At 28.2% G+C, this 12,120-nt stretch overlaps 1 protein-coding gene across 1 annotated transcript; it reads left to right on the plus strand.

Moving 5' to 3' along the window:
- Window positions 1–6,264: 6,264 nt before the first annotated feature.
- LOC119674575 (neogenin-like) lies at window positions 6,265–11,946 on the plus strand (the record flags this gene model as incomplete). The annotated part of the gene is made up of 6 exons (XM_038085718.1): window positions 6,265–6,403; window positions 9,127–9,603; window positions 9,694–10,137; window positions 10,198–10,269; window positions 11,513–11,647; window positions 11,762–11,946. Coding segments are annotated over 6 exons (1,452 nt in total), but the record flags the coding sequence as incomplete, so codon positions are not given.
- Between the last annotated feature and the right edge of the window lie 174 nt (window positions 11,947–12,120).

Below are 12,120 nucleotides of genomic sequence, written 5' to 3' on the forward strand. Positions count from 1 at the left end.
ACAATTTACAATTTATTATATATTTTAGCAGTATAAACAAAAGAATCATAGAATCATAAAAGATTTTAACTCAAAAAATATGTAGTCATACACATAGACGGTTAATAGACCTAAGTGCCGTGACATAATAACAGACACTTTAACTATATCTCTTTAACACAAACTTTAACTTAGTTCTAAATTATATGGAAAAAAATTATGTGGAACTACAATCCAGTTGAAGATACCGGCTATCATATATAAACGTTTATTTGGAATACTAAAGATATGGGTGTAACAGTAATTATATATATAGATTTATATACTATTGAACATAAATCAGAAAAAAATCAAGTAACAAATTAACTTCTGCTACAAAATTATGAATAGACATTCATTGAAAGTTGAAACATTTATTAAATAATATTGTGATTAAATATATGTAAAATACAGTTGTGGAAAGGAACTGTAGAGTGCAGGTTAAGAGATGAAGAATATTCATGTTATGGTGTCGTTTTCCACTATAATAAGAGCACAGAATGACAACATCACAAACAATTCTTGCTATGATGTCTTTTCCCACTACAATAAGAATTCAGAATGACAACATCACCAATAAAAAATGTAGTGAACTTATATATAGAGTAGAATTTTTTACAGAAATAGTTTAAAAGTTGACGCGTTTTCGATATGTGATTTTCTCAAAACAATTTGTGATTCCTTCCAGTAATTTATTTACGTGTCTAAAAAACAAAGCTAAGATTAGTAATGTAATAGTCAATACTTTTATTAATAAACCAAACAAGGTTCTAAGTTTTATCTAAGTTTTAGATATAGACAAAGCGATCTAAAATTGGATATTCATTTTATGTGCCAGAAATCTTCTTCTATAAGTTGGTACTCAAACAAAACATACTACACCTTTGGATGAAGAACATTTTGTACAACTAGCGGATTAGCTATTTTGCAGTCTTGATTTAAAGTATTTGCGAGTGCTAATGCATTATTTAAGGACATGTCAATGTTACTGATACTGTAATTATTGCAAACCATTTTTTTGATGAATATATTCTCAAAAGTGTTCCAGAAAATTTGGAAGTTTATGTAGATGAAAGATGATGATTTTCATAAACCTTAAGAAATGTGTGATAGATATTATAATTATATTTATGTAGTCGGAAAAGAATGAAGAAAAATTAGCTGATACTTTTAAGAAGTTACCTGCTTTTGGACAAATTTCATTGTCAATTGATCGTTTTTTTCGACTGTATATGAGATTCAATTATATTCATACAATAAATAATATGAAATAGTTTTCGGTTTACTTACATATCTTTTTATTTATTATTTAGCTATGAATTTGAATTATTATTGACATATATTCTTTGTTTTACCATAAATTGGTATCTCTGCTTTATCCGGACGCCTGAATTTTTTTGCCTTAGGGAAATTTTTTTGCACGCCTGCGTATAATGTGACAAAACCGTTTATATTTTCGGAACATTATTTTCGTAATTAGTGATTGCCTAATTTTCAACTATAGTATCATTATTATTATAACAAAAATATAAATATTTATTAAATAATTTGAATAAATAAATTTACTTTTCTTTTTAATATATATTTTATTTCATAAAAAATATCATGATCCTTAAGTTGATTGTAATTGCCAATGTTAATTTCATTTAATACAAAATATTATTTTTTTTAACTTTTATAATTATTTATCAACAAAAAAAAATTATTTTTGCTGCCGTTTTATTTCTACATTTATTTATATTTATTAACATAACAATGGTTTATCTCCCCGTTTTTTATGTTTCTTCAATTTTGTCGTTTTTATTATTTATTGTTCTTTTGTAAGAGATTTAAGATAGAGTCTAAGTGCAATTTGAATGAGCCAGGCATTCATCAAAGTCTGTGGGTCAAAAAAATAAATTATTTCTTGTTATTGCGCTACTGGATTATACAAAAGAAGACTATTGTATACCAAATTTATCATATTGTCAGCTACAAATATATACAATAATTGATAATAGGGTATAATTAATTTATATATTACGGAAGAGGCTCTTAATAGAGTTCACATTCCAGGATAATTGGAAAAAAGTAATAGTCCAATGAACAATATACGAATAATATACAATACTGGATATTATTCTGCTTACTGTAAGGATTCTTAAAATAAAGTTTAATTCCAACTAATGGATGTTATAATATGAGTTGATAAATTTCGTATTAAAGTGTGTTAAAATCCTAAAAGTATACCAATTAAAACAACTGCCTAGAAAAATACAAAATAGTAATACTAAAAATTAAAAAATTGGTTACTTCAATATTCAGCCATAACAAACCAAACAAAAAATGGATACCGCGTTTGGACACAATCTATTTGACTTAATAACACGTTGATAATAAGCGCTGTTTAGAGATTTTAAAACTGAACACATCTTTATACGATTTGTGATTATGGGCGACATATAAGCCCATCATTATATGCCGAAAATAAATCAGTAGTCAGCTGAGACGGACGGAGGACAGCTGCGGTTGAAAGCTAGCTAAATTGACCGACTGTATAACAGTCATCTATTTTCCGTTCCTCATGTTTCATATAGCTTCTTTAACGATCCATTTATCGTCACTTGATTAACGTACATAGCTGTTACTTTGTTTAGGTTTCAACATTCTTCGTAGAACTATGAGTGTCGCTTTTTACTTTGAGATTACAGGTTCATTTTAATATGGTACTTAGAATATACTAGGTTCAACAGTTTTTCACGTGCTCAAAAAGAGTAGAAATTTTATAAATACATATATTTTTCATTAAAAAAAATAATTGTTAAAAGTTTATTATACAATGGATCAATCAGTAGATATCCGTTTATTGTCGCTTCTGGATCAATTTGTAGATATTCGTTACTTCTGTAAAACGTTCTCATAAAACGTTTCATATAACTATAATTTATATTACATTCTCGATCGTATAAATTGAAAGAATGGCTCTCGTTGTTGGATAGTGTTGAAGTCAAACGCTATCCAATGATATATTAACAGTTTCAAATTACAATAATCATATAGCAATTATATTCATCATACAACCTATTAATCATCATAGGTTATTATTTAGCACTCATTATCATAGCAATCATACATAATAATCAAACAGCAGAGTTTTATGATACCTGGTACCTAGTAGTAGGTACTACCTACTAGCAAAACAAAACAAGATGCTAGGTGCGTAGTCATAATAGAAAAGAAGCTGCTTCGGAGGTATTTCGGAGGTACCAGTTTGGAAATACTTTTGTGAATCTATAAACCTTTGAGTAAAATTATTTGGACTATTATCAATGATTTGATAAAAGTTTGTCAAAAATTAACTGGTGTGATATTCCAGATAAGCGCTTGAATAAAAAACGAGTACGTATTATCGATTACAAAGTAGTGTTCTTCCACAGTAGGAAAAATATAAAGTTGCTGGTAGGTTATTTGATGATACACATTGACTTGTGTTATCATTACAACAAGATGAGTTTGTCTGATCTGACAAACTCATCTTGATTTGATGAGTTTGTCTGATCGTCTGTGTTTGGAATGACATTTCTATTCACATTCCTCGACTAGGAAGAGAATACTGGTATAAGAGTTCTTGTAATCGTTAAAAGATAAAATACTTTATATACAATTATTTGGTCAACAATCAATATTTCGATGTTAATCAACGTTTGAATAAACGTCGTCACTGGCGCAATATTCCAGATAAATCCCAGAATAAATTTCAGTTTTGTTAAAATTTGTTACAGTACAAAAGATATTTCAATGTCGCAAATGTTTCTAGAGTGTTTTTATATTAGAACAAATATGTGCCTAACAACCGATTAACTTAGTTGATATAAATAAATATGAGGATATTAGATTTGAAATATCACAGAAGTGACTATTATATTTAATAGAAACTAGTAATAAATAGAAACATAAAGAGGTTTTTTTTCGAAAAGTAGTGAACTACAACAACAAAAATTCATTTTTATATTATTTTAATTAATTGAATTTTTGGTTGTGCAAACATAAACAAGTCAAGTACGACTTTGGGTCAGTTGGTTCAGGTGCGCTGACTCTGAGCTTCAAATTTGGCAAGACTCGACTTCGATTCCTGGTACTTGCAGTCTCAAAAAATTATTTACGAATAATTAAATTCAAGAGTTATTTCTAAGATCACTGATGATGGATATTTGACAATACTCTAAAGAACTGTAGGGTCAGCCAAAAATATAATTAATTAAAATATTATAAAAATGAATTTTTATTGTTGTAGTTCACTAGTTTTCGGAAAAAAAACTCTTTATAAATTTAATCTATTATTATATGCATTCATAAATATTCCCTAAATGAAGAGTTTTTCACTTTTTAAATAATTTCTCTTTATGAAGCATTTCCTTTACTTAAATTTACATTTTTTTAAATAAACTAACTTTGAAGTTATCAAAAGAATATAATTAGACTTTCTTTTACTTCGACACGTATTTGCATTGTATTTCATTTGTTAGAAAATTTGGTAATTTTCATCAATTGTAGTATTGAAATTTTGAAACTGATCCAAACAACTGAAAGCCGACCACGTTCTAAGACCGCTTCATCTTCGAACATTCTACCACATAAAAAAAATTCTTTAAGTTAAAGTAGATATTCTGCGCTTTTTCACATAAAAATGCTATAAATGCGAGTACATTTAATTCCAATTATGTATCTCAATGCTTCGTGTCTTGTATTATTATTCACTTAATACACAAGACAATCTATCTACGAAAAGTAAGGATTTGGAGACACATTCATGAATCAATTTAGATTTTGTAAAATATGTGGCAGTTTCAATTTGACGGTCTTCGTGTTTATTTCGGTTAAGCGCGCACATAAGGTCAAGCTCGGTCGATCATTTGAAGATACAATTTTTCTTAAATCCAATTAAATAGTTTACAATGTTAAATTGATTAAAATTATGTTTTAAAATTAATGATTGATTAGTTGGTGTTTTTCTTTTTATAAAATATATATTAACTAAACATTACCAAAAAATACGTGTAAATAATTTAAAATTAAAAAAATGCATTTATTATGAAGATATGCTATAGTCTATAGATATATTTTTGCCATATAATTTTTCCGATATAATTTTAAAAATATATTCTTAATTACACGGTTTTAATATTTTGATGGAATTTCTTCATAAGATATAATAGATAAGCCAACAATTAGAATTTAGGCTTCCAGCAGTGCGAAGCACTGCAAACACAATAGATCTTTTGTGCTAAAGGTTTTACACTAATTAAATTTATTAGTGACTACAATCGACTTATAAACTATAGAATAAAAATATAATAAAAATCTAATAAAATATTAAATTAAGTACAAAAAGAAATTTAATTATACTTTTTATTTTTAACTTTATCAACTGAAATTGTTACTCTATGTCAGGGCTGTTCAAAGCATGGCCCACGGGCGTCATGCGGCCCACGAAAAATATTTTTGGGGTTCACGACTAATATTCATGTTTCTAATCTACAACAATTAGTCAAATTTTTCTTTGCAATATTTTAGTAACATGACGTTATTTTATTTTTGTGGTGTCCCAAATAAATGAATTAAAATTTTTTAAATTATTTGTTATACTGCACGTTCATTTACTTAATTGGTAAAGACTTTAGTATATATTCAAAAAACTTGTGTCCAGTGCCGTAAGTCATTATATTAAAAATAAAATATTTTTCGTATGCCAATAAATGAACGTGGCTCCCCCACCTATTCAGTAATTTGTTTTGGCCCGCGATCTTATCTGGTCTGGACAATCCTACTCTATATTATAGAAAATTATCATATAATTCAAACTGCAATCAGGAATTTAAGGTTTTAGTTCTATTTACAAGATTATAAGTTAAATATGTTTTTTCCCTTAAAGTATTTTTTAAATTAAACTGTAAATTATATCGTTTTAATCCACTATAAAGTAATATAAGACATATAAATCCATCCATAATTATTAAAAATCAGTTAAAAACTATTTATAAGTTTATTATGTTATATAAAATATTATACAATTAATCAAATATCAATTAAAATATAATTTATAGTTTCAGATATTTAAACCAAATATTTTTGCAATAATATTTATATAAAATAACACTTTTTTAATTAAAACAATAAAACAATAAAATTTGGTTAATAATAAATTATTATCAATAAATTAAAATGACAATTCTAAAAAAAATAATACTATATATATATATAATTTGGATTGCGTCATATGGAACTGAAGCTAAACCTAAACTTAATTTTTCTAATGAGATGGAAAATAATAAAAGTTTTGTCAGTGTACCAACTACTATTAAAACACTAGAAAATGACACCGTTCTATTGCCTTGTTATCACAATGGTAAGAATTATTAATATTATTATATTATTATTAGCTCTTTTTATATGTTTTTTTATAAAAAATGGGAAGACTCAACGATATACAGGCATGGGATACGTTCGGATAAAAGAAAATCCAAAATTCTCATTGAGATACCCCGTAGAGATATCAGTCTTTTGGTAGGTTTACTTATAGGTCACTATAAACTAGGAAACCATGCTAGAAAAATAGGTCTCCCTTTCAATCAAACCTGTCGCAGCTGTTGGGAATGCTCTTATCTACAATGTTTTTGCCCAGCTCATGCACGGCTGGGCATGAGCTTAACACTTAAGGAGCCTCCTTTCTTGAGGATCGTGATCAATTACAGGACCTGACACTCAATAGCATTGTAGGCTTATTGTAAGCCAAAGGATCTAGGTGGTGTTAAACCTTGTGTTTTCCTACTTATACGATAACACAATGGGCCAATAGGCCTAAGTAGATCCATTAGGGATCGATGATATAACCTAACCTAAATGTTTTTTAGCATTCTTAAGTTTTTTAGGAATTTAAATAAATAATTCTTTTATATTAATAGAATAATCGTAAATCGAGACGCCATTATTGTTACTTCCAACATGTTTGTAATCTTTCATTTCAGAGGAGTATAGGGTCTTTGGTTTCGTCCATCATAATATTAGTAAAGACTATTAATTTGAAGCTTTTTGAAGGGATAGTTGGACTTGCAATAGTGTTGCAATTACTGCTTAGAGTATTGTTGAAGGCTGTTGTTTCTGTCTTTCTAGAACCAAGTAATTAGAAAATCACATCCATGATTTGTAGAAGATTTGCCACAACAACATAAGACATGGCATAAAAATAATCAAAAATTAGGATTAACAAAGTGCTGTCATAAACCAATCAGTCAATATTTTACATATACTATAATTCTATTTCAATTCACAATATAGAATTGGGAATATCTGATTAATGAATAATATATGATTATATACAAATATAAAAAAATTTACAAATATAGTAACGAATTTCGAGCTTTTTGCGATAAATAAGATACTATTAAATTTATAATAGCACATTCATTACTTTACGTAGGTAGTTTGAATTGATAATAATAGTTTGAAGTAATGATGAATAATGAATAATAGTAATGAAATATGATATCATAGCCACTTGAGAGAGATTTTGAACAAACGAAAAAAACATTTCTAAATACCAACTATGATTACTTATGATATGCGGCAACTAAACCCTACATGAGATGCAGACTTTAAAATTAATGAATTAATTTCGCTTTAATTTTCCTATTAGCCTTGACATTCATGAGGGCATACACCTACTTTAAGCTGGTACCTATTGTACCGACGCTGAAGGTGTAAATTTTCCTTTAACCAAATGAAGACATAATTATATTATTTGGTTCAATATATATTTCTTATCAGCTAAATATGATAAAAAAGTATAAAAAAATCTGATATAATACAACGATTGGAAGAATACATCTGTAAACCATTTTCATAAAAACCCCTCTTCATATATAGATAGAAAAGATAGTTTTCTATTTATATATAGATATATAAAAAACTCGACCTACAATAGTCCCGAAAACTTAATTCCACTTCCAATGTTGGAAGCGCTTCAGAATGTCATCGAAAAGCTGAGAACTGATAAAAGTATTAGAGCACCCACAATTGTTCTTGGATCCCTAAAATACGGAGATGCCTATCTAATGACACAAATTCATAAACTTATTGACTACATATGGGAAGAAATGTTTTAATAATTATTCCAATTTTTATATCTAATTACTCTTAGCCATAATGAAAACGATAAAATATACTGTTATACTAGACTAGTTGGGAATTATTGGTGTTGAATGTATACGAGTAACGCAAAATATTTAAAAATACCCTCCATTAAAGAATTACTCTGTTTGTAAAAGAAATCAATCACAAGAGAAAGTCAATACAGTAAAAATTTCTTTAGTGTGTTGAACTATAAGGAGACTATCTGAGAATAAACATATTTGATCCATTTTTGTGGGGTATCACAGTATGATGAAAATATATGAGGCGAAGTTAATAAAGTGTGAAACAAAAAAAGTTTAGAACCATTAGTTCTTAGAACCAATATACTTATTGACAGAGATTTTATAAATTGATCTCCTATAGTTTATGCTTTAATGGGATATAACAGGTTTTTGGTGGCTGAGAGTGATCTTAAATGAGCGACTATGGTGTGCAACTATACATGAGGCTCTCGAAAATGAAATTCGACAACGGAAATATAGGTGGATTGGACACACGTTACGCAAAAGCACAAATGATGTAGCACATGCGGCTCTAACTTGGAATATGCAAGGCAATAGAATCCGAGAATAGGCTAAGTTTATACAAATAAATATTGTACAGAACATGCCATAATAATAAAAATAAAAAACATTTTGAAATTTTTTTAAATCCTACACGATTAATATTTATATAGTAAATATTAAGTCTAAATAAGAACGTGTATAAAAAGATTAAAATCTATGAACATTTAAAAGAATTTTGTTTAGATTTCTCTTCTTCTCTTCTATAAAGTATTATCAATGCATTATGGATATAAATTTCAATACGAGTAGTACTGCAGATTCATGTGGTCAAAATATTTTGTTTTTTCATCAATTATATTGTAATAATCTTTTATTTAATAATAACTTATATTTTCTTTATAAATAAAAGAATTCACTTCATTCTTTTTTGTAGCTACTTTCTATTTTGTTCGTTGGCATAGAGATGATATATCATTAGTTGATTCAAGGCATCCTGAAACGACAGCATCTAATCGTATACATTTATTTTCGAATGGTAGCTTACAAGTATCCAATGTACGAGAGGAAGATAGTGGTGAATATTATTGTGAAATGATGGCTAATAACACGCATGCAGTACAAGTTCACGCTATTGAAGTACAATCGCCACCCATATTAAAAGCTGAACCTACGGGATTATTGGAATTACCTATTGGTGCTATTTTTGAATTGATTTGTGAAGCAAGAGGTATTCCACATCCTGCTATTACGCTGCTTATGAATGGTAGTAAATTTGATGAATACCATATAAGTAGTCGCCATAGCTTTCTAATAAAAGTATCATCGCGTTATATGACTGGCCCTATTGAATGTTTTGCTACCAATGGTGTTGGAGAACCAGCAACGGCGGGTGTATATCTTAAAGTTTTATGTAAGTACATACATACTATGAATATTTATTGTTTTAATGTACGTATTAGAAAATTAATTATATTTTATAAATTTAAACTCTGTAATGTAGATACTCCAGAAATTTCCAGTAAATCTGATATAGTTTACACAAAAATAAATGCTCGTGCGCAACTTGAGTGCATTGTCGAATCGAATCCACATGCAAATGTTCATTGGTTTCATAATGGTATTCCATTGACTTTTGATTTACGTATAACCCGTCATGATACGGAACTGAAAAATAATGAAAGCTTAAGTTCACCGTTCCTTGTAAGCAGTCATGTTTTAGTAATACGTAAAGTTCGCGATTCTGATATTGGATTATACGAATGTCGAGCTCAAAATAAGATTGGTTTCAAAAGTATCACCATCGATTTGACTGGTAGACCTATGCCATGTGCTTTCAAGATAAATACCGGTGAACAAGGCTCAACGTCACATTTGTTGGTATGGCAAACAGAAAGTCTTTCACCAGTTACAGACTTTAAATTAAAATTTCGTCAAATCACTTCAGGTAAGTGTGCCAAAACATTTTATCTCTCAATTTAACTAATAAAGACTGGTTTTGTTCTAGAAAATAAGACCTTACAAAGAAATCAAAATGTTAAATGGACTGATCTAACTATACCATCCGATATTGCAATAGGTAAGTTATAAAGTTGTGCGCTATATTATTATAAAATATTTTTTAAAACAAACTTATATTCATTTATATTAAAAACTAAATATTTGTCTAAAGAACTTACTTATCCCGCCCGCAAGAAAATAGTACACTTAATAAGAATAAACATAGGTCATTTTTAATTTAGAAATTTATTATTAATTAATCAATTTTGTTCTTCTTTGCATAAGCCGTAAGATATAACTCCGCTTATCGCCTAACAACTATCGCATATCGGATATCCTTTATATAAGCAACTTTCTTTCTTCTGTCAATACAGTAACTTCCAAAATAAGTTAATAGAAAAATCGAGACTTTATGCTTTCGAAATGTGTGTTTTTAGTCAATCAATGTACCAAAACTTGAATGCGGTCAAAATAATGCATCAAATGAGATTTGGGACTTTGATCCATGAGTTATTATTACCCGCAATTTATCCAGTTTAGGTTGGTAGACTTTCTCCACGGATAATACACTAAGGTCATAGTGTAATATTGTAAGTTTTAATAATGATATTATTAAGTCTAAGTTGGTAAACTTTCTTCACGGATAATACACGAAGTTCATAGTGTAATATTGTAAGTTTTAATAATGATATTATTAAGTCTTCTCTTTTTCCTTTTTTACACCGTATAAATTTTAATTTGTACTACACATCTATAGAGCTAGAAAATATCATCTGTGAGGTTAAACGTCCATGCTATGGTGTTCATGAACTCAGATTTAACACAGCCCTTCCAATGGTAATTTTTTCTACGGGTATTAAACAGAAGTTCATACAGTATTATATCTGAGTTGACAACTACGAATAAAACATGAAGATTAAACACTCATTTTGATATCCCTCCTGCATATGATGGACTTGACAGTAACGAAATAGCCGACTTACTTGCAAAGGAGTTAATGCGCTAACTCACTTCATAGGACTAGAAAATTGATTAAAGCCTTTAATACAATAGATGCAAATACTGTTGTTAGTACTTATACTAATTATTAGAGTAGTCAGTGGCTTATATAAAGGATATGCGATAAGCGTTAGGCGATAGGCGGAGTTATATCTTACGGCTTATGCAAAGAAGAACAAAATCGATTAAAGCCTTTAATATAGTAGATGCAAATAGTTAGTACGTATACTTATTGTTAGAGTACTCAGTAAAACATCAATTGCATCATATATAAAGTTACTAACAATCAATATTTTAATAATATGCTTGTAAAATAATTTTAGGTCCAATTTATACTGCATCATATACTCTACGAGGGCTTCAACCTGCCAGCATTTTTGAAGTTATCGTACTAGCCCGTAATCATTTCGGGTGGAGCAGTGATAGTAAAACAATAAGATTCACAACAGGAGGTGAAGGTATGTTTTAAGACTTCATTATTCAACTACTAATAATAGAACATAGAACACTTTAGTTCAATTTACTTTTCAATATACATAATTTAAATTAATACTATTGACATTTTTTTACAGTTGAGTTGCCAAATTATTCCACAGAATCTGAAATGACTGAGGAAACTTTTGATGAAATTAATGAAGTTGAACAAGATTCGCATATATCTTCAGGTTGCTTAGATTTTAGAATTTCTGCTAAGTTATTCTATGTTTTACTCGGATTTATATATATACTAAATAAAACTTTTTTCACTAAATCATAATCATAATGTATTAAAAAATTTCTTTAATAAAAAATTAGTTTATTTTTTTATATTTAACATTTGTTATAATTTTTAATCTTTAGAAGATAATCTCTGGTTTAGTTGGAATAAGCTTATGTTATGAACATAAAATCTGAGTTATTTTAACTTATACGATATATAAATAATCTTTAA

This window comes from Teleopsis dalmanni, chromosome 2 (genome assembly GCF_002237135.1).
Source record: "Teleopsis dalmanni isolate 2A chromosome 2, ASM223713v2, whole genome shotgun sequence".
NCBI classification, from domain to species: Eukaryota; Metazoa; Arthropoda; class Insecta; order Diptera; family Diopsidae; genus Teleopsis; species Teleopsis dalmanni.